The sequence below is a fragment of the Myxine glutinosa genome, chromosome 6, assembly GCF_964187855.1.
Source record: "Myxine glutinosa chromosome 6, kmMyxGlut1.1, whole genome shotgun sequence".
NCBI classification, from domain to species: Eukaryota; Metazoa; Chordata; class Myxini; order Myxiniformes; family Myxinidae; genus Myxine; species Myxine glutinosa.
In genome coordinates this window covers 66,995,304-67,019,934 of record NC_136266.1, presented here as the reverse complement: position 1 = coordinate 67,019,934, position 24,631 = coordinate 66,995,304, and the positions used below count along the sequence as shown (strand labels likewise).

General features: G+C 44.0%; 1 protein-coding gene across 1 annotated transcript in view; it reads right to left on the bottom strand.

The window, feature by feature from the left end:
• Positions 1-24,631, bottom strand: part of LOC144892724 (uncharacterized) — a 385,900-nt gene that overhangs the window by 140,880 nt on the left and 220,389 nt on the right. Inside the window, exon 2 of the mRNA XM_078781044.1 lies at positions 17,181-17,246. Within this exon, the coding sequence (XP_078637170.1) occupies positions 17,181-17,246 (66 nt within the window). The remainder of the gene's footprint in view (positions 1-17,180; positions 17,247-24,631) is intronic.

Below are 24,631 nucleotides of genomic sequence, written 5' to 3'. Positions count from 1 at the left end.
AGATAACTGGAGAGTTCATTGAACACCTTGGCTTACCCGCGCTGTCTTGAGAAAGAAGGACATGGGCGGGTTTCCGAGCGGCAAATTTGATTGGTCATTACGATGTAAAATCCTGTAAAATTTTGTTAAAGTACTGCTAAACGGGTTTTTTGAAAAGTGCCAAGAACACGATTTGTGATCAAGCATCGAGTTAAATTGAAATAAAATAAAGATTTTAAAGGTCATAGAAAAAGAAATTCTGGAAATTTACCGCAGCGTCTTATACACCACCTTATTTATCACATGAAATTAGTTCTCAGTGCCTGTTGTATTTGGCCTTCATGACGTCCTTAAAAACAGCAAGTTTGGATTGATTTTCAGTTGTCATTTACTGTCTGAAAATTATCTCGCATGCGCAATCGGGACGAATTCAAAGCCAAAGTAGTGACGTACGTACGGCTAAACTACAGCCGTACGTCTGTCACTAGTACGGCTAAACGGCTAAACTAAGCCAATGCCAAAATACGGCTAAACTTCCGGTTTGTTTTCCGATTCATGTTTCGATTGGTGTTCAAAATATAACATTCGATTAAAATAAGTTGTTCCTCGGTCATAAACCAAGGTTTTTAAGCAGGACAGACAGACAGAAGTGAACCAATTGCTTAACCCTGCTTTTCGCTTCGCATACTCAAGGTAATAACTGGATCAGGTTCAGTATCCAGCTCCCAGGTAATATATTTAATGGTAATATATTACTTATTATTTAATGGTAATAAATATTTATATAATAATATAAATGGTAATAATGGTAATAAGTGGTAATATAATAAATATAATAATTATAATATAATATAATAAATGGTAATAAGTCATAAATATTTATGTAATAATATAAATGGTAATAAGTGGTAATATAATAAATATAATAATTATAATATAATATAATAAACATAATAAATGGTAATAAGTATTAAATATTTATATCTATATTATAATAGGTGAAGGTGATTCTGTCTGTCTGTCTGTCTGTCTGTCTGTCTGTCCGGGGGTGTGCCTTACTCCGTTTACAAAGTAGCTCCACCCATTCTTGGAGAGGCTTCATGTAAACAAATATCCACCATTTTATTAACTCGAATAGCTTTGAGGCCTGTTTAGTTAGGCCCATGCTGTCTTTCTCTCTCACACAGGTTTATTTCAACTCAAATTCGATATATCATTTCATTTTTAACAGTCGCTAACATAGTTTTAGACTCGGTTGAAAAAAACCGGAAAGAGAATCCCATGAAAGTTTCCGTTTATAGAACGAAATGATTTCTCAAAGGCCTGTAAAATAAAGCCCATTCATTGGGTCACCCTCACGATTTTATCTCGAATTCACCATCTGATTTAATTTTTATCGATGGTTTTAGACTCGTTGTCAGAAATAATTGAGAACATTCACGCACACACGGGAAATTGCCGAGATATGTTTTTAAAAATCGCGGCACGATCAGCCATACATCGCCTAAAATAACAGATGGGAAAATGGCGAGATATATAAAAAAATTCGTGGCGGACTTTTCCATTTGATGACAATCGTCACGATTAAATATTTAATTTATACGTCGTCACAATAATGTGGAGAGAGGAGCATAGCTTCGTTCACGTATCGCCACAGACGGGAAATTGTCGACAGATATTTCTTCGTTATTATTTCATTCATCATTATTATACAGAAGTAAAGGTAATCCTATTTAAACTGGCATTCATTCCAGCGAGGGATTGGAGAGGAGCTAGGGGTTGGAGAGGAGCGAGGGTTTGGAGAGGAGCTAGGGGTTGGATAGGAGCGGGGGTTGGAGAGGAGTGAGGGGTTGGAGAGGAGCGAGGGGTTGGAGAGGCACGAGGGGTTGGAGAGGAGTGAGGAGTTGGAGAGGAGTGAGGGGTTGGAGAGGCGTGAGGGGTTGGAGAGGCGCGAGGGGTTGGAGAGGAGCTAGGGGTTGGAGAGGAGCGAGGGGTTGGAGAGGAGCGAGGGGTTGGAGAGGAGCTAGTGGTTGGAGAGGAGCGAGGGGTTGGAGAGGAGCGAGGGGTTGGAGAGGAGCGAGGGGTTGGAGAGGAGCGAGGGGTTGGAGAGGAGCTCCGGGTTGGAGAGGGGCGAGGGGTTGGTGAGGAGCGAGGGGTTGGAGAGGAGCGAGGGGTTGGAGAGGAGCGAGCGGTTGGAGAGGGGCAAGGGGTTGGAGAGGAGCTAGGCATTGGTGAAGAGCGAGGGGTTGGAGAGGAGTGAGGGGTTGGAGAGGCACGAGGGGTTGGAGAGGTGCGAGGGGTTGGAGAGGAGTGAGGGGTTGGAGAGGAGCGAGGGGTTGGTGAGGAGCGAGGGGTTGGAGAGGCGCGAGGGGTTGGAGAGGAGCGAGGGGTTGGTGAGGAGCGAGGGGTTGGAGAGGAGCGAGGAGTTGGAGAGGAGAGAGCGGTTGGAGAGGGGCAAGGGGTTGGAGAGGAGCTAGGCGTTGGTGAAGAGCGAGGGGTTGGAGAGGAGCGAGGGGTTGGAGAGGTGTGTGTGTGTGTGTGTGTGTGTATATATATATGTGTGTGTGTGCGTGTGTGTGTGTGTGTGTGTGTGTGTGTGTGTGTATATGTATGTGTGTGTATATGTGTGTGTGTGTGTGTGTGTGTGTGTATATATATATGTGTGTGTGTGCGTGTGTGTGTGTGTGTGTGTGTGTGTGTGTGTGTGTATATGTATGTGTGTGTATATGTGTGTGTGTGTGTGTGTGTGTGTGTGTGTGTGTGTGTGTGTGTGTGTGTGTGTGTGTGTGTGTGTGTGTGTGTGTGTGTGTGGCTGTGCACGTACATGCATTCACATGTTATCAGAAGTAAATACATTGTGTAAATGACATCATTTGTGCATCTGATAAATTGCCAGTAACCATTTTGTGAAACTGAATGTGCAGGTGCAGCATCTAACTCAATATGTCGAAATATCACACACGTCCATGCCCGTGGGATTCCCACGGGTGACCCCACTTGTAATAATATAAATGGTAATAATGGTAATAAGTGGTAATATAATAAATATAATAATTATAATATAATATAATAAATATAATAAATGGTAATAATTAATAAATATTTAATGTGCCACACCATTATTATTTAATGGTAATATAGTAATCCCAGGTAACATATTAATATAAATATCCCTGATTAATGTCACTGCAATACCATTGATGTATGTCCAAATCCCTTCATTCATGAAAAGACCAATACCTGTTGTGGAGAGTAGGCAGGAGGAGGAAGGAGGTGGGGTGGGAAGGTGTACAGAAATCCAAGACTCTCATAAACAAAGGGAAATCAACTGGTGTGGCATTCATCTTAGGTGGCCGCTCGAGATGCCCGAAACCCAGAATCAATCACATAAACTCTGTGCATTAGGAGTGAGTCGCACGATGAGCCTCAGGAGTGACTCGATGAGCACGATGTCTCGATGTCTCGAGCACGATGTCTCGAGCACGATGCACGATGTCTCGAGCACGATGTCTCGAGCACGATGCACGATGTCTCGAGCACGATGTCTCGAGCACGATGTCTCGAGCACGATGTCACGAGCACGATGTCTCGAGCACGATGTCACGAGCACGATGTCTCGAGCACGATGTCACGAGCACGATGTCTCGAGCACGATGCACGATGTCTCGAGCACGATGTCTCGAGCACGATGTCTCGAGCACGATGTCACGAGCACGATGTCTCGAGCACGATGTCACGAGCACGATGTCTCGAGCACGATGTCACGATGACTCGATGAGCACGATGAGCACACTCGATGAGCATTCATCTTAGGTGGCCGCTCGAGATGCCCGAAACCCAGAATCAATCACATAAACTCTGTGCATTAGTCCATAGGGTTTGCCTTGCGACTTAGGAGTGAGTCGCACGACGAGCCTCAGATGAACATGAAAATAAAAAGTACATGTTTAAGGCATGTTCCACGTATGAGCGGTACAGTCGGGTAATCAAAGCACAATCGCTTGCCTAACGTGGAAGACAACATGGCGTATTCCAAGTCCACAATTACAAACAGGTAGGCCCACGTATAAGGATTGGTTGATCTTAAGAAGAGAATATCGCGAGCGAAGCTGTTTTGGAGGAGATTGTACCGAAATCGCACTCCCACTGTAATTATATCATGACTCGCGCGAAGTACAGTTTCCTTCAGAGGGAAAAGCTGTGAAAAGGTTGTTTAACCGGCACTATGGCAGGAAATAACGGGGTGTTTGATTGCTTGGCATTTTGTCAAAGACAAAAAGTCAGCAGTACATTTAAACCCCCGAATATCTGCGTCTCAGACAGACCGAGTGCCAGTCAAATGGAGTTGGCATTTCCGTCTTACCGAAGGTGTGAAAAAGAAGTGTTTAAGGCACCAATTTACCTCCAAAAAGAACAATGTACACCTAGGCCTCACACGGGCCTGGCCATTTTATAGCCACAGAGCGGTCAAAATGCCTCCATTAATCATATACAATTATCATGTGTCTACCACCACCACCAGGGGAAATCTGAGCACCATTATACAGTCGTTGTCAGAGTAAAAAATAACGTTCCGTGTCGTCATTTGCAGGCCAAACTTGTTTTTAATCAAAAAGAAAATCCTCACAGATGATAAAAACTGTCAAAACATTATGTAAAAGACTCGTGCCGGTGTGAAATCTGACGATGACGACGGATTACGACGACGTAAGTTGCATATATATCTATATATAACGTGTCCCTCTCAGTCACCTTGAAGGCCCACGCTCATTGATCATGAGTCATGACACATGGGTTATCTTGTATGCTCATCGAATTACTGTCTTTGCGCCAAGACAAGAATATTTTTCACAGACTTTAGTGTCAAAATCGACTGCCAGTGTGTTAGAAAGCGCACACGAAACACCAAAGATCTGCAAAAGAACCATCATTTTCACTGCAGTTTCCAGTGTGTATATAGATATATATAGAACAAAGCACCTCCTGGCTTTAATGGCTTTTCGGTTTCAGACCAGGTCATTCTACTCTGGACATGCTGCTTCTGCTGTCTCAACCATGGATGTAGGTCCTCAACGCCAAACAGGAATTTCAGAGCCGTCTCCCCTGACATATCTCATGCCTTCGATACCATGTGGCACCCCGCTGTACATTTCTGACTTGGCCATGTAGTGTATATTTCTGACTCCACACCAGGCACCCGACGGGCTCCGACTCCGCACCAGCCACCCAAGGGGCCATGACTCTGCACTGCACACCCGATTGTCCCTGACTCCCCACTCAGCACCCGGTTGGCCCCGACTCCACACAGGGCACCCTACGGACCCCGACTCTGTGCGGGGCCTCTGACAAGTTATGACTCCGCACCGGTCTCCCAACGGGCTATGACTCCGCATAAGCCCCCCGACACTGCACCGGGAACCCGACGGGCCCCGACTCCACACCGGGCACCTGATGAGCCCCATCTCTGCCCCGGGCACCCAACAACAAATGATGCCCCAAGTGCACCGACCTGCATGACTCCAGATAAGCCCCCCACTACTCCTCGACATGGGCGACTACAAATCAGCCATCCTTGATATGGCTGACAATATATCACTATATCAGTCAACTCCCACCCCCACCCTGGCTTCCTCCCTCTCCTCTCTCCCCCTCCCATCCCCCTCCCCCCTCCCGAACGTGGCCGGCACCAGATGAGGAACAAATTCAGCTCAGGCCCTTCTAACACGCTCAACTCTGCTATTGTCTCATTTTCCATTATCAAACAAGGGTTGGTTGCACTATTTTCACAAATGATGTCCTCCAACTACCAGCTGCATCCTTCAAATTAAATCCCGATTCTACATGGAGCTTTGGAGTTTTGTGCAGAACTGCCAGTGAAAACATGACATCCGGCCTTTACCTGTGGAATTCCTTCTTTTTTTCTCTCCCTCGAAACACTCACCTTTTGGCATACCAGTGGCAAAATGCACACGAGAGCGCCATGGGCTGTGGTTAAGGCCATTTCTTCTGTCATCCACAGATAGCACTGTCAACCTGTTCTTTTCACACTGTCATAATCTTTTTTGATATGCCAGACGTGCCTTGTCACAAATCCTGACCAGTCAAACTTGATTCACAACTATTAACTAGCAATTGGAATTCATTTTGAAGAGGATGGCTGCAGAGTTTCGAGGGAATATATGCATTTGTGTATAACCCCATGACACCATCGAGACAGAAGTGCCACACTGTTGATCATAAAACGTGCTGAGATGGATAAATTGCCTTGCTCGAGAGCAGTTTTTACGACAGATTCCTTCAGTTTCAGAATTCCAGCTTCAACCATCAATGTCGTCAAATGAATGACAGGAAAAGATGAGAAACTTCAGATTGCGGTAATGCTATCATGGTGGCCTCGAGAGCTTGAGAGGTTGTGAAGGATACACCAGGTTGTCATACACGAGAGACTTGCTGTGCGCAAGTGTCAAGTTTGTCAGAATTTAAAGATTACTGTATGCTCAAGATCTATCCTTGCGAATCCCAAAAGGAAAGGGATTTTTGGGACCACAAAACTAATGGATTGAAGCTAAGACCATGAAACAAGAGTGCACATGTCCTTCTCAGGCTTCTTTGTTTTCATAAAGATCTTGCAAAAAAACATCGGATGATCACAAAGCTGGACATCAACCACGGTCCGCAAGACATTGAAGAAGTTTCAGCTTGGAGACCCAGTGCAGGTAAAAAGTGAAAATTATTTTGAAGAATCATCATCACATGTCCACCTATAACCACCAACTAGTGAAAATTATTTTGAAGAATCATCATCACATGTCCACCTATAACCACCAATTAGTGAAAATTATTTTGAAGAATCATCATCACATGTCCACTTATAACCACCAACTAGTGAAAATTATTTTGAAGAATCATCATCACATGTCCACCTATAACCACCAACTAGTGAAAATTATTTTGAAGAATCATCATCACATGTCCACCTGTAACGACCAACTAGTGAAAATTATTTTGAAGAATCATCATCACATGTCCACTTATAACCACCAACTAGTGAAAATTATTTTGAAGAATCATCATCACATGTCCACCTATAACCACCAACTAGTGAAAATTATTTTGAAGAATCATCATCACATGTCCACCTATAACCACCAACTAGTGAAAATTATTTTGAAGAATCATCATCACATGTCCACCTATAACCACCAACTAGTGAAAATTATTTTGAAGAATCATCATCACATGTCCACCTATAACCACCAACTAGTGAAAATTATTTTGAAGAATCATCATCACATGTCCACCTATAACCACCAACTAGTGAAAATTATTTTGAAGAATCATCATCACATGTCCACCTATAACCACCAATTAGTGAAAATTATTTTGAAGAATCATCATCACATGTCCACCTGTAACGACCAACTAGTGAAAATTATTTTGAAGAATCATCATCACATGTCCACTTATAACCACCAACTAGTGAAAATTATTTTGAAGAATCATCATCACATGTCCACCTATAACCACCAACTAGTGAAAATTATTTTGAAGAATCATCATCACATGTCCACCTATAACCACCAACTAGTGAAAATTATTTTGAAGAATCATCATCACATGTCCACCTATAACCACCAACTAGTGAAAATTATTTTGAAGAATCATCATCACATGTCCACCTATAACCACCAACTAGTGAAAATTATTTTGAAGAATCATCATCACATGTTCACCTATAACCACCAACTAGTGAAAATTATTTTGAAGAATCATCATCACATGTCCACTTATAACCACCAACTAGTGAAAATTATTTTGAAGAATCATCATCACATGTCCACCTATAACCACCAACTAGTGAAAATTATATTGAAGAATCATCATCACATGTCCACCTATAACCACCAACTAGTGAAAATTATTTTGAAGAATCATCATCACATGTCCACCTATAACCACCAATTAGTGAAAATTATTTTGAAGAATCATCATCACATGTCCACCTATAACCACCAACTAGTGAAAATTATTTTGAAGAATCATCATCACATGTCCACCTATAACCACCAACTAGTGAAAATTATTTTGAAGAATCATCATCACATGTCCACTTATAACCACCAACTAGTGAAAATTATTTTGAAGAATCATCATCACATGTCCACCTATAACCACCAATTAGTGAAAATTATTTTGAATAATCATCATCACATGTCCACCTATAACCACCAACTAGTGAAAATTATTTTGAAGAATCATCATCACATGTCCACCTATAACCACCAATTAGTGAAAATTATTTTGAAGAATCATCATCACATGTCCACCTATAACCACCAATTAGTGAAAATTATTTTGAAGAATCATCATCACATGTCCACCTATAACCACCAACTAGTGAAAATTATTTTGAAGAATCATCATCACATGTCCACCTATAACCACCAACTGGTGAAAATTATTTTGAAGAATCATCATCACATGTCCACCTATAACCACCAATTAGTGAAAATTATTTTGAAGAATCATCATCACATGTCCACCTGTAACGACCAACTAGTGAAAATTATTTTGAAGAATCATCATCACATGTCCACTTGTAACGACCAACTAGTGAAAATTATTTTGAAGAATCATCATCACATGTCCACCTATAACCACCAATTAGTGAAAATTATTTTGAAGAATCATCATCACATGTCCACCTGTAACGACCAACTAGTGAAAATTATTTTGAAGAATCATCATCACATGTCCACCTGTAACGACCAACTAGTGAAAATTATTTTGAAGAATCATCATCACATGTCCACCTATAACCACCAATTAGTGAAAATTATTTTGAAGAATCATCATCACATGTCCACCTGTAACGACCAACTAGTGAAAATTATTTTGAAGAATCATCATCACATGTCCACCTATAACCACCAACTAGTGAAAATTATTTTGAAGAATCATCATCACATGTCCACCTATAACCACCAACTAGTGAAAATTATTTTGAAGAATCATCATCACATGTCCACCTATAACCACCAACTAGTGAAAATTATTTTGAAGAATCATCATCACATGTCCACCTATAACCACCAATTAGTGAAAATTATTTTGAAGAATCATCATCACATGTCCACCTGTAACGACCAACTAGTGAAAATTATTTTGAAGAATCATCATCACATGTCCACCTATAACCACCAACTAGTGAAAATTATTTTGAAGAATCATCATCACATGTCCACTTATAACCACCAACTAGTGAAAATTATTTTGAAGAATCATCATCACATGTCCACCTATAACCACCAACTAGTGAAAATTATTTTGAAGAATCATCATCACATGTCCACTTATAACCACCAACTAGTGAAAATTATTTTGAAGAATCATCATCACATGGGTGAGTTGTGATGATGGGGGTGATGGGGGTGAGTTGCTTGAAGGATGAAGTGGGACAAATCGTTGTCGACCCAGATGGAATTAAAGGAAGATGGAAAAGATATATGGAAATGCTGTTGAATACAGAGAATGAATGGGATGGCAACATAGAGAGTAACCCAGTTTTAGGACCGGCAGAGAAGATAACTGAGAAGGAAGTTGAGGAAGTGATAAAAGCAATGAAGAGTGGAAAAGCAGGAGGGCGGACGGGAGTTGTGGGAGATATGTTGAAGGCAGCAGGAAGTTGGGGTGTGAAGAGAATGACAGAGATCTGTAATCTGGTGGTGAAAGAAGGCCGCATTCCAGTGGTTTGGGAACTGAGTACCCTCGTCCCTCTATACAAGGGGAAAGGTGACCCTCTGGAGTGTGGCTCGTACCGAGCGATAAAGTTATTGGAGCATGGAATGAAGGTATTGGAAAGGGTGTTGGAGAGGAGGATAAGGAAGAAAGTGAAGATCGACGAAATGCAGTTTGGATTTATGCCAGGAAGAGGAACGACAGATGCGCTTTTCATTGTGAGGCAGTTGCAGGAGAAGTACATGGATAAGAGGAAGAAGTTGTTTTTTGGGTTTGTTGATCTGGAGAAAGCATTCGATAGGGTTCCACGCAAAGTATTGACATGGGCATTGAAGAAGTTAGGAGTGGAGGAATGGTTGATCAGAGTAGTGATGGCAATGTACAAAAGAGCACGCACAGCTGTAAGGACGAAGGACGGGAACAGTGGTGAGTTTGAGGTGAAGGTGGGAGTGCATCAGGGGTCGGTACTAAGTCCACTACTATTTGTAGCTGTGATGGAGGTGCTGGCTCAGACCGTAAAGGAGGGTTTACCGTGGGAGTTGTTGTATGCAGATGATCTGGTGTTGATTGCAGAAAGTATGGATGGACTGAAGGAAAAGATGAACAACTGAAAGGAATGTATGGAGACAAAAGGTCTGAAGGTGAATATCGGAAAGACAAAGGTGATGGCAAGTGGTAAAGCATGTGGTGAGGTGGAAAGAACTGGGAAGTGGCCGTGTGCTGTGTGCAGGAAGGGTGTCAGAGTGAACTCCATTCAATGTACAATGTGTGCTGAGTGGGTTCATCAAAAATGTAGTGGTCTGAGAGGGTCATTAACCAGTGTGGCAGCTACATTCAAATGTAAGGTGTGCACAGAGGGAGCTGCAGATGGAGGAAATGTTGAGTTGGATCTTGGAGACGGCGTGAAGCTGGAAGGTGTGAAAACATTTTGCTACCTCGGAGACATGCTGAATGGAGAAGGTGGATCAGACTCGGCAACGGTTGCTCGAGTGAGATGTGCATGGAAGAAGTTTCGGGAACTGAGTGGCGTGCTGATGAGGAGGAGAGTGTCGCTGAAGCTGAAGGGAAAGGTGTATGCTGCATGTGTGAGAAGTGTTATGATTTATGGGAGCGAGACATGGGTAATGAACGTAGAGCAGCAACGAAGGCTGGAAAGGGTGGAAATGCGAATGGTTCGATGGATGTGCGGAGTATCGTTGAGAGAGAGGAAGACAAATGATGAATTGCGAAAGATGATGGGAATATTGCCTGTGATTGATGCTGTGAAGAGGAACAGGTTGAGATGGTTTGGTCATGTATTGAGGAAGGATGAAAGTGACTGGTTGAGAAGAGTGATGGAAGTTAATGTAGAAGGAAGTAGAGGACGGGGAAGACCGAGAAAGACTTGGCTAAAGATGGTGGAAGAAGAAATGCGGGCAAGGGGGTTAACAAGGAGAGATGCAGAAAATAGGGCAAAATGGAGAAGATTGTCATGGGGACCGCAAGGCTAACCCCCGCTCTAGCAGGGAACATGGCCTTAAAATGCATGTTGTTGTTGTTGTATCATCACATGTCCACCTATAACCACCAACTAGTGAAAATTATTTTGAAGAATCATCATCACATGTCCACCTATAACCACCAATTAGTGAAAATTATTTTGAAGAATCATCATCACATGTCCACCTATAACCACCAACTAGTGAAAATTATTTTGAAGAATCATCATCACATGTCCACCTATAACCACCAACTAGTGAAAATTATTTTGAAGAATCACCATCACATGTCCACCTATAACCACCAACTAGTGAAAATTATTTTGAAGAATCATCATCACATGTCCACCTATAACCACCAATTCGTGAAAATTATTTTGAAGAATCATCATCACATGTCCACCTATAACCACCAACTAGTGAAAATTATTTTGAAGAATCATCATCACATGTCCACCTATAACCACCAACTAGTGAAAATTATTTTGAAGAATCATCATCACATGTCCACCTATAACCACCAACTAGTGAAAATTATTTTGAAGAATCATCATCACATGTCCACCTATAACCACCAACTAGTGAAAATTATTTTGAAGAATCATCATCACATGTCCACCTATAACCACCAACTAGTGAAAATTATTTTGAAGAATCATCATCACATGTCCACCTGTAACCACCAATCAGCCCTTTAAAAAAAAAAATAATTGGGGGCGGCTGAAGGGGCTTGAAACCACAGGCACGAGCATTTCATAACACGCGCTCTAATAATCCGCACTCATTACAAAATTGCAGGCAGGCCAATTTTTTCTGCTCTTTTAACACATGGAGAAAGGACAACTTGGAATTCAACTTGGAAAGGACAACTTGCATGCCCTTCAGGGCAGTCGTCATCGTAATTACCGATCCAGTTTCAATTAACCCCCTCCTTCAATGGGCCATTGCTTACACGGGGGGAAAGTCCCTTTGTCTTTCCTGAGCTGCTGAAATATGTTGAACTGTTGGAAAATGAAAAGTATTGCTTTACATGCTCTTGAAGCAGAATCCCTGAGTGACATTACATGCGTATCTATTTGGTGCAAGGTAAAAGTATAAAGATCTTGCTTCATTAGGAACATCCCGTGGGCTTTTGCAAGGTCGTGCCAAAAGTTTTCGTGGCTTTCAAAACAGCTCGGCTTCTGGTGCAACACTTTATATTCGGCCTTTGCGGAGTAATTCCTCCAAGTGATGCAAGGGGCAAGAAGGAGAAGGAGGAGGAGGACGAGGTTATTGGACCTCGTTGAATATCTTCAATATTGGCGATCTAATATCTTCAAGCACTGATTTTTGTTTGTTCTTCTTGCAGTTCATGGCATTTTTAACATTAGTATCGAACACAATATTTATAAACTCTCAATCTTCCTTTCTTTCTTTTTCACTGTCCATGGCTCACATCCGTATATTGCAAATGGGAATACCAGATCATCAATCAGCTTGAACCTCTAAGCTCCTTACCACATACAAGGCTTTCATCCACAGCTCAATGGAATACTGCTCTCCCCTCTGGGCTGGTGCTCCTGCCTCACACCTACTTTTTTGAAATACCGAATTATTTCCTGGAAGTCCTAGCTGTGTCCATGTGGTTTGTTTTTTTACCTCTCCCACTCCCCCCACCCCCCTTCCCATGCCCTCACTCCCCAAGCCCTCTCCCTCCCACAGATCTCCCGATGTCCATGCTCTTAAATGTTGTGCTTGTGTGCTTCCCTCTCTCTCCCCATCTTATCTCCCGCTCCCTTTATCATATGTTTTATGTGTCAGTTTCCCTTTTTGTGATCAATGTTGGCTCTTACACGAACCTCGATCTTGTATACAAAAAAAAAAGAAAAAAAAAAGTAAGCCTCCTCTTGGTTTGTATTGTTACATCTTTATCTTTCCAGATCTTTGTCAATTCTAACATTGCTGTTCTCCCAACTTTAACCATCTATATTCTCCTCCACATTCTCCACTCACTTCAATCTTCGAACCTAGGAAGATGAAACTTTCCACTATTTCCACATGTTCGTCTCCCACAATGTGAACATGTTGATCTGATCTGCTAAATTGACAAGATTTTAGTCTTTTTTAGATTTAAATAAAACCAACTTTTCACTTTCCTTCTTCACTGTTGGCAGAAGTTTAATTACGTCTTCTTTACTTTATGCCAACTGAGTGGTATCATCAGCATACCTTCGATTGTCGATACATCTTCCTCCAATCCTGACCCTGGTGCTCCTGCCTCACACCTAGCTCGTCTTCACGCTGTTGAAACCAAAGCGTTCAGAATCATTGGCAACTCCTGCGATGAAGCTAACTCCGAGGGCCTTTCACTCACTCACCGCAGGCAGGTTGGTGGTCTTTCCGTCTTCTACCGACTCCTCTCCGGCCTTGCTCCCCCAGCTCTCTCTGGGCTCTGTCCCCCAAATATTCCTACAGGTCGCACAAGATCTGCCAGCCACCCTCTTATGGTTAAACTGCCAAAATCAAGACTCTCCGCTCACCTTCACTCCTTCATTCCTCTTTTCTCCCGCCTCTGGAACAAACTCCCTCACTCTCTTCAATCCCACTCCTCCCTCCAGGTCTTTAAAACGGCTGTTCACCACCATCTCTTATCTTCCCCAATCCAAAACCTTGATCTTTTCTACCCCCGCTAATTTCACCCCAAATCCACTTTTTTGAGGTGACTTTTGTCTTCTTTCCTGGAAGTCCTTGGTGTCCTTGCGTTTTATACCTATCCTGCCTCCCCCCAGGCCCTCTCCCTCCCACACATCTCCCGATGTCCCTGCTCTCAAATGTTGTGTTTGTGTGCTTCCTCCCCTTCTCTCCCCATCTTGTCGACCGCTCCCCTTTTTATATACTTTGTTTGCTTGTTTGTTTGATTTGTTTGTTTGATAAATGTTAGCTCTTTCACGAGCCTCGACTTGTATACAAAAAAAAAAAAAAACCCCCCGCTATGTCATCCGACTTTGATTTCCTCATGATGTACTCATGATGTTGATTGAACAAGTAAGGGGAGATATTGCATCCCTGTCTGACCCCTTTTCCAATTACAAACCATACTCTGTTCTGCCTCTCCATGCTCTGTTCTGCCTCTCCATGCTCTGTTCTGCCTCTCCATGCTCTGTTCTGCCTCTCCATGCTCTGTTCTTACTGTAGCCTGTTTAGTGTACAGGATTCTAATCAGGTGTTTCGACCAGTTCTCTCAGCATAACTCACATCAATTCATGATCAACACAATTGAAAGCTTTACTACAATGAAATATATAAAACCGAAAAACACAGTCCTTGAAGCCGTGTGACGATATATCTATATAATAATAGCGTAAAGACTCGACTTTGTTATCCCTTTCACGCCGCACCCAGTGACCCGATGCCCACGGCACTAATGGATTTACGATCTACGAACCGCGCTCTTTGTTTATCACCTACAGCCATACTCGAAAAATCTGAATTAGCCGACGTTGGGGCCCAAAAGCATCCGATTAACTGCCGATACGACGCCATCTTACGACGCCATCGTATTGGCGTCTGCTGGGCGAAGGCGAAGCAAGCCGTCCGCTGATTGGACAGGCGAAGGCGAAAGCAAGCCGTCCACTGAGTGGACAATCCAGAGCATGCATTTGTGCCGGTGTCGGCGATCGTTGTTCATATACGCACTCTTCATTCTCATCTTTCTTCCTAACTCTTACTCGGACAAGCAAATCCCCTATGCCATCCATAATGGTACACTCTATCCATACACCACATCCTCCCTTCCGTGGATGTTCCACGGGTTTCGGCTAGTCTATTATATTACTTATGAACTGTTTGAACATCGGTTGCATCTGGTCTATTAATTACGTACGTCAATTAATTACGTTCTGTTGGGATATACCTTTCGATCCTTAGACTGCTGAGACCCCTTAAGCCTTTGAAGACCCTTTAAGTTCCCCAAGACCCTTAAGACCACCAAGACCCCTAATGACCCTGAAGACCCAAAATAACCTTAAAGACCCAAAATATCCCAAATTCCCTTGAAGACCCAGAGGACCCAAAATAACTCCAAGACACAAAATACCCCGAAGGCCCACAATACCTCAAATACCAAAAAGACCCTGAAGACCCAAAAGATCCCAAAGACCCTAAGACCCCAAAGACCAGCAAGACCATTTAGACCCATTAGACCTGCTTGGACCTTTAACCATTTAGAGCTTTACACCACTTGGACCTTTTTAGGTTACAAATAAATAATATCACGAATATTACAAATACATTTGTACAAAAGAAATGTTTGTATTATGATTGGTGTACATCATCATGACAACACAGCAACTCAAGTTCAGTCAGGTCCTCAGTTAAAACAAGCCCGTGCCTCTGTAGTGACGCGTGGTGAGGCGAGCATAGCGAGCCAATCCACGCGAGTAATGTATAAAACAGATACACCTTCCTTTGATATTCCCTTGCTTTTCCATGATCCACCTCAGATTCTCTACTTGATCTCTCGCCCCTCTTCCTCTTTTGAAACCTGCTTGCTCAACGGGCATTTGTCACTTCATGAAGTCTTCTATTCTGTGTTGAATGATCTTTAGTAATATCGTGCGAGGAAATGAATTCAAGGCAATGGTTTGGTTATTTGAGCATCCCTTGCATCCTCTTTCTTTTTCAAGGATATGCACACTGATTACGGCCATCTTTTTGGCCATACACTCCTGCTCCAGATCTGTGTACAGGTAGCTGTTAAAGTTGATCGCCTCCTCCACAACTACCTTAAAGAGGTATACTGGAATTTTGTCGGCGTTTTGTGATTTTCCATTTGCCAGTTCTTTTAAAGCTCTGCGTATCTTACATTCCATCACTATTGGTTGTTACTCATATTCTTTCTTCGAAGGTTGTCATCCTATTGCTCTCTCGTTTGTATAGAGTTTCGAGGGAGTCCTTCATCTTTATTTCACCTGTGTTTCTTCTGTCAGATCTTTTCCTCTTGTACTGTTAAGGCCCCCAATCCTAGACCTAAACTTTCCTGTGATCTCTCTGATCTTTTCAAAAAGATCTCTTATGTTACCCACTCTGTTGTCACTTTCTATCTCTTTGCAGGCCTCTTTCGAAATATCTGTCTTTCTAACTTGTTGTTGGATTAGCGGCTTAATGTCCTCTCTTGATGCGTCTATGGCTTTCATCTCTCTTTTTTTGTCTGCAATATTTATCACCTCTTCATCTTTAAACTTCTTTCTAAAAAAAAACAAAAAAACGTTTTTTTATATTTTTTTGCATATTGTTTAGATACGTTTTCAAGGTCATATCTGATTGGAGCATTTTTATTTTTTCACCTTTCTCACTTTGACTCGTAGCTTTGCCACAAGGAGTTCATGATCTGTCCCACAGTTAAATGTCTGTTAGTCTTTTTAATGATTTCAAATGGGATTGGAATGCACAAAAAGAACAAATCCTTGAGCAGACAGCTCAGGGGAGAAACAACTGATCGATTCTGCTGTCTCTCAGCATACACAGGATCCTACTACGTACTTCTATGGAACACCTGGAGCCGACCATCATGGGTATGCCCGATGTAAGTATGAACCCCACTTCTGTGCTTTCAAAGAAATAAGTTGAAATTCACTCGAAGTTGATGTATTCCTATTATTTATTTATTTATTTATACTTTTTGGCAGTGAGAAAAGCTCATTAAAATGTCACAAAATTTCAGATCCATTTGCAAACTCTTAAATCATGATAAACTTCAAAAGTTAGCCTTCAGCTGTAGCTTGTGGATACACTCTTCAACATCCTATAAACCAAATCATTTTGCAAAAGTCATTTACGGTTAATTGTTTCGATAACGAAGTTGATTTCTTCCACCCAATGTGCAAATTTCAGTGTCAGATGAGATTTGGAGGAAAACATGTTTATCGACATGTACAGATGGATTTTCTTCATGAAAGCAAAATTGACGAGTCCAAAAGATGCCGACTTAGGAATTGAAGGATTTACCTTAATCTGTGGGTTGTTCCTGCGGCCATGAGGAACTGCTCCAGAGCTCTTGCCTGCCAGGATTTGCTGGGATTCCATTCGGAATAGGTGGGGAGAAAAAGAGGAATCAATATTAAAAGCGACAATTGCTTTTTCACCATCCAGTCATTTTGCAATCATTTTCACCAAACGTCACCAATTCGAGTTTGAGTACTGAGTGTCCCATCTGGTTCTGGGTATGTCTGTCTCTATCTCTCGGACTTTCTCTGTCTGATGCATGTGCATCTGATTGTGTGTTGCTGTGAAACTGGGTGTTTGCTGCCATAATCTGTTTCTCATTCATAATTTACTGTAGCTCAATCCTTCGTTCATGTCCTCTCTGCACCCCACCCCAAACCCCCTCACCTTGTGAAATTGGGAAAGAGAGAGATATTGGGAGACAAAATGAAAGAGATGGAGACACATGAAGATGGTGAGATAGAGAGATGGGGAGAAGGAGAGATGGGGGAGACGGAGAGATGTGGGAGACAGAGAGATGGGGGAGACAGTGAAATGGGGGAGACAGTGAAATGGGGGAGACGGTGAAATGGGGGAGACGGTGAAATGGGGGAGACGGAGAGATTGGGAAGACGGAGAGATGGGGGAGACGGAGAGATGGGGGAGACGGAGAGATGGGAGAGACGGAGAGAGGGGAGAGACGGAGAGATGGGGGAGACGGAGAGATGGGGGAGACGGAGAGATGGGGGAGACAGTGAAATGGGGGAGATGGTGAAATGGGGGAGACGTTGAAATGGGGGAGACAGAGAGATGGGGGAAGACAGAGAGATGGAGGAGACGGATAGATGGGAGAGATGGGGGAGACGGAGAGATTGGGGAGACGGAGAGATTGGGGAGACGGAGAGATGGGGGAGACGGAGAGATGGGAGAGATGGAGAGATGGGGGAGACGGTGAAATGGGGGAGACGGTGAAATGGGGGAGACGGAGAGATTGGGGAGATGGAGAGATTGGGGAGACGGAGAGATGGGGCAGATGGAGAGATGGGAGAGACGGAGAGATGGGGGAGACGGTGAAATGGGGGAGACGGTGAAATGGGGGAGACGGAGGGAGATTGGGGAGATGGAGAGATTGGGGAGACGGAGAGATGGGGGAGACGGAGAGATGGGAGAGACGGAGAGAGGGGGGAGACGGAGAGATGGGGGAGACGGAGAGATGGGGGAGACGGAGAGATGGGGGAGACAGTGAAATGGGGGAGATGGTGAAATGGGGGAGACGTTGAAATGGGGGAGACAGAGAGATGGGGGAAGACAGAGATGGAGGAGACGGATAGATGGGAGAGATGGGGGAGACGGAGAGATTGGGGAGACGGAGAGATTGGGGAGACGGAGAGATGGGGGAGACGGAGAGATGGGAGAGATGGAGAGATGGGGGAGACGGTGAAATGGGGGAGACGGTGAAATGGGGGAGACGGAGAGATTGGGGAGATGGAGAGATTGGGGAGACGGAGAGATGGGGCAGATGGAGAGATTGGGGAGACGGAGAGATTGGGGAGACGGAGAGATGGGGGAGACGGAGAGATGGGGGAGATGGAGAGATGGGAGGGATGGAGAGATGGGGGAGACGGAGAGATGGGGGAGACGGTGAAATGGGGGAGACGGTGAAATGGGGGAGACAGAGAGATTGGGGAGACGGAGAGATGGGGGAGATGGAGAGATGGGAGAGACGGAGAGATGGGGTAGACGGAGAGATTGGGGAGACGGAGAGATTGGGGAGATGGAGAGATGGGGGAGACGGAGAGATGGTGGAGACGGAGAGACGGAGAGATGGGGGAGATGGAGAGATGGGGGAGACGGTGAAATGGGGGAGACGGTGAAATGGGGGAGACGGAGAGATGGGGGAGACGGAGAGATTGGGAAGACGGAGAGGTGGGGGAGACGGAGAGATGGGGGAGACGGAGAGATGGGAGAGACGGAGAAATGGGGGAGACGGAGAGATGGGGGAGACGGAGAGATGGGGGAGACGGAGAGATGGGGGGAGACAGAGAGATGGAGGAGACGGATAGATGGGAGAGATGGGGGAGACGGAGAGATTGGGGAGACGGAGAGATTGGGGAGACGGAGAGATGGGGGAGACGGAGAGATGGGAGAGATGGAGAGATGGGGGAGACGGTGAAATGGGGGAGACGGTGAAATGGGGGAGACGGAGAGATTGGGGAGACGGAGAGATTGGGGAGATGGAGAGATTGGGGAGACGGAGAGATGGGGCAGATGGAGAGATTGGGGAGACGGAGAGATTGGGGAGACGGAGAGATGGGGGAGACGGAGAGATGGGGGAGATGGAGAGATGGGAGGGATGGAGAGATGGGGGAGACGGAGAGATGGGGGAGACGGTGAAATGGGGGAGACGGTGAAATGGGGGAGACAGAGAGATTGGGGAGACGGAGAGATGGGGGAGACGGAGAGATGGGAGAGACGGAGAGATGGGGTAGACGGAGAGATTGGGGAGACGGAGAGATTGGGGAGACGGAGAGATTGGGGAGATGGAGAGATGGGGGAGACGGAGAGATGGTGGAGACGGAGAGACGGAGAGATGGGGGAGATGGAGAGATGGGGGAGACGGTGAAATGGGGGAGATGGTGAAATGGGGGAGACGGAGAGATGGGGGAGATGGAGAGATTGGGGAGACGGAGAGATGGGAGAGACAGAGAAATATGCAGAGACAGAGAAAGATGGGGAGGCAGAGAGAGAAAGATATTGGGAAACAAAAAGAGAGATGGGGAGACAGAGAGATGGGAGAAACAGAGAGATGGTGGCGACAGAGAGATGGTGGCGACAGAGAGATGGTGGCGACAGAGAGATGGTGGCGACAGAGAGATGGTGGCGACAGAGAGATGGTGGCGACGGAGAGATGGTGGCGACAGAGAGATGGTGGCGACGGAGAGATGGTGGCGACGGAGAGATGGTGGCGACAGAGAGATGGTGGCGACAGAGAGATGGTGGCGACAGAGAGATGGTGGTGACAGAGAGATAGGGAGACAGAGAAATATGGGGAGACAGAGAAATATGGGGAGACAGAGAAATATGGGGAGACAGAGAAATATGGGGAGACAGAGAAATATGGGGAGACAGAGAAATATGGGGAGACAGAGGAAGATTGGGAGATAGAGAAAGATGGGGAGGCAGAGAAAGATGGGGAGGCAGAGAGATGAGGAGACAGAGGAGTGGAGGAGACAGAGATGGGGGAGACAGGATGATGGGGAGACAAAGATATATGGGGAGACAGATAAAGATGGGGAGGCAGAGAGAGAAAGAAATTGGGAAATAAAGAGAGAGAGATGGAGAAACATAGAGATGGTGAGATAGAGAGATGGTGAGACAGAGAGAGAATGAGAGAGATGGGGAGACACAGTGATGGGGGAGACAGAGATGGTGGAGACAGAGATGGGGGAGACAGAGATGGGAAGATGGGGAGACAGAGAAATATGGGGAAGCAGAGTGAGAGAGATGAGGAGACAGAGTGAGGGAGGGAGAAGGAGTGAGATGGAGACTAAGCATTTGTAGTGCAATTGTGGGTGTATGTTTTTTTGCTTTGCTCTCTATTTTTTCTGCATGTTTGTTTTTTCCTGTGTTTGGGAGGCAACTTTCCTGATCTCTTTCATTTCCATCTGTGGTTGCTGTTTGAGCAAGGCCAGTCGGACTTGTGTTCGTTCTCGTGGTTCTGCGTTGAAAGGCAGAGCTTCTTGTGTTGCTCCGCTCAGCTTGTGGGTTGAGGCGATTAATTTTGCTGTTGGTGAAATGGTCATGGCTGAGAATGTCCACGCAGCATCATGAATGAATGAAGTAATTGTTACCTCCACCACCGAAGGTGCATGGAGTTTACGTTTTCACACCTGTAGTTTGTCTGTCGGTGAACAGGATATCTCAAAAGGTTATGGACGGTTTCGGACGAAGCTTGGTGGGCAGGTTGGGTGTGTGACAAGGATGAAATGATTCGATTTTGGTGAAGATCTAGATCTGGTTCCGGATATGAGAATTTTTTTCATTGTTCTAAGTGATTCTTCACCATTGAGAAATCGGGCCAAAAACGATATATGAAACGTTGTGGAAGGATTTTTGACAAAACTTGGTAGATGAGTTGGGTAGGTGACAAGAACAGACCGATTCGATTTTGGTTCAGGTATGGATGCAGATCCGGTATATATCAGTCAGATACAAAACGTAAATTGTTCAGACTGGCGGGGGGTATGCGCTCTACCGAGTGATATTCTAGGTTGTTTCTGTTTTCCAAGAAAGTTTGGCGGTGCATGTCATTGAATTGGGCTTCTACAATGAGCCGGTTTTCACTCCAGTTTCATTGCTCAATTCCCTTTCCATAAAAATCAGTTTCCAACATCCCAGGCCTTTTGCAAAATGAGAAGATAGAGCCTGCTCTATAGTGCCTTTTTATTTCAGATTTCTATGATGTCATAATGATCAACGTAAATGTGTATTCCTTTCAGCGTCACCTTTTTATGGTTTTCCACATGTACGGTGCAGCTAGCATAGACAAGATGGCTGATTGCAGCAGTGCTCTCATTGCTTGGTGAGGCCTGGAGATTAGAGCCTTGTTGACGGCAGGTGATTGGCTTGTGGCTACAAGGGGAAGAGGTGTAGCAAGCGAATAGTGCTCAAGTGGAATGCAGGAAAGTCATTCCGGTGAAGTCAGTGTGACGGAGTCTTGCTGGACGCTCTTTTGGTTGCGGAGTGCGTGCTCGAGTCTCTCTGTTTTTTCTTGCTCGAGATCTCGTGACATTGGACCCTCTTGGCACTCTGGATACCCCCTGGTTTGTGGTTCGCTGTACACCCTCAATGTCTGGTCTCTGTGTCGTAATCGCGTTTAGAACCAGTCTGCCACCATGGATGCTCCCTCAGCTATTCGTACCTCGTGTCTCGCATTCCATTTTTAAGCATTTGTCGCAATGTTTCTCGTCTGTGACCTGAATAATATCTGAGCTGCGGGCTGTGTAGACTCCATTGTGAAGCAGCATATATCCGGTGGCTTCCTCATGAGTGTGATCTGGTGGTGGACATGATGCACTCTCTTCTCTTGGTTAAGGGCAGGGCCACTCGTGTTTGAAAGTCCAAACCTGAAAAGAGTCCAACGTTGAAGAATGCATCTATCCCATTGGGTTCAAGGAGGAGCCAGGCATTCATTGCCAGTACTGAGAGCCGGATCTGGTAATTCAGTGACCATCAACAAGCCGGCTGGGACAGTCGTGGTAACAAGGACAAATGCAGGAGCGATACTAGTGGTTAAAGGTCGAAGTGATTAATGTCACTGGTGTTGTCTGCTGTTTGGGAACCTTTGGCAGCCAGGATGTCGGCCATATTGTCATGTTGTCCATGATTTATTTAGGTCTAGGTGTTCGGCAATCTGGCTTGAAGGACCATGAATAGTAGGACGGGGAGTCCTGTAATGAGACTAGCTCGCTCGAAGGATAATGATGAACAGCAGAACCAAGAAAGGTGCCATGATCCAATGGTTTGATACAAGGTTGAACAAGCTTGATATCTTACTCCTACAGGAAACTCATTCGAATGATTGTTTCATTGGTCAAATGGAAACCATTTCCTAAAAGACAATGGTTTTGAGTGGGTTCTATACCTATATTGGTCACTATTGTTCGTGTACACACTATGAACGAATCCCAAAAGTTTTTTTTTTTTTTTTCATAGTCTTACCTTGTCTTTAGCAGGGATTCCACCTGATCTCGTTACATGTCTTGGGGGAGACTTTGATTGTATACTATACCCTCCCGTGATAGGAATTGGTTTGACCTACATCGAACGAACAAGAGGTCATCGTATTCATGACATTTAGATGTACAAGTTGACTGACTCTTGGATTACAAGATCAGAGGTAACGAAGAAACAAATGAAGTGGTCCACTTCATTCTTACATTTGGCTCTTCTTATCACCTGATAGTCATGTGCTTTGATTTGCCAGTTGTTAGGGCGGCAAGTCCTCATTGGAAATTCAATATAGTGTTTCTTCAAAATAAATCCTTCGTTGCTGTTTTTAGAACCTTTTGGGCACATTACAGAGCAATGAATAAGTTCTCTTGTCGAAGTCGGTGGTGGGACAACGCCAAAGCTCAAATTTAAGTCTTTTTCCAAAAATATTGGCGATATAGCACTCAGGGGATCATAATACTTATATTACTCACGTTAAAGCACAAATTATTTCCTTACACAACAGTGCACTGTTTCCCCTGTCGATGATTGGCAGTAGTAAATGTTATATGAAAAGAAAGCCTTTTCTAAATGAACTAGAGAGTTCGTAGAACACCTTACCCACATAGTCATGAGAAAAAGGACATGAGAAGAGTCTTTCAAACTCTTGCTTTGCGTCTCTGAGCACGATCTACATTTCCTTTGCTCATAACAGGCATGATGGTAACCACACAGTGCTATGTGCCACCATATTTGTCAGAATGAAGAATCTCGAACAGTTTTTCTGCCCTCAGGGCATGACAGGATGAATACTGATTCTTAGGTTATTTTTCTTAACTGCCCTCGGGGCATTAATGTTTTTCAAAATCCTGCTAAACGGAAGATTTTTGAAAGTGACAAAAAGGCGATTTGTGCTCGACAGTGTTCAACTTAAATTGAAATGAAATAAAGATATTAAAGGTCGTATAAATTTTTCTTTCAGAGTTCACCACCGTTGATGCAGCCTGTTTCACACCACCTTATCTAACACGTTATATTAGTTATTTATTCATATTGTTTGTGTCGTTTATGATGTTCCTAAAAACAGTAAGTTTCCTGGTCGGAATGATTTTGAATTTTGTTTGACTACCAGACAGGCAGACAGAGCATAAAAATCTCACTTCTCTCTGCACTTGCACGATTGGTATGAATTCAGAGAAGTACTGATACACTACAGATCTGTTTCCTGATTAATGTTCCGATTCATTGTCAAAATATAACATTCAATTGAAATCAAGTTGTTCCTCGATCATAAACCGACGTTTGTAGACAGGACAGACAGACAGAAATATGTGAACCAATTGCTTAACCCCACTTTTCGCTTCACATATATGGGGTAATTACTGACTGAGCGTGCAAAGGTACACTTATTTGGATGAGGATGGCTCATTTGCAACAACCGAGTACAGTACTCCTAGTGTGTTATTTTTAAAGATAAAAGCTGCCTCTAAAAATCGGAAACAAATGTCCTTGCACTCTCCTGCCAGGAAGATTTTGACTGATCCTGGGCACCTGGTGATATCAAGTATACTGTTCAGGATATTTTTTACTTTACTACTCCAAGCGTACTTCTTTGGGATATACATGTTCATTTACTGCTCCATTGCCTAAAATTACAAAAGCCCAGCAATCTACTGTTGAAGTTATTATCACTCTGGAAGAATTTACCAGTGTTTTAAACTTTACCTGCCAGCAGGGCATCTAATTTGATAGCATATTTTGGT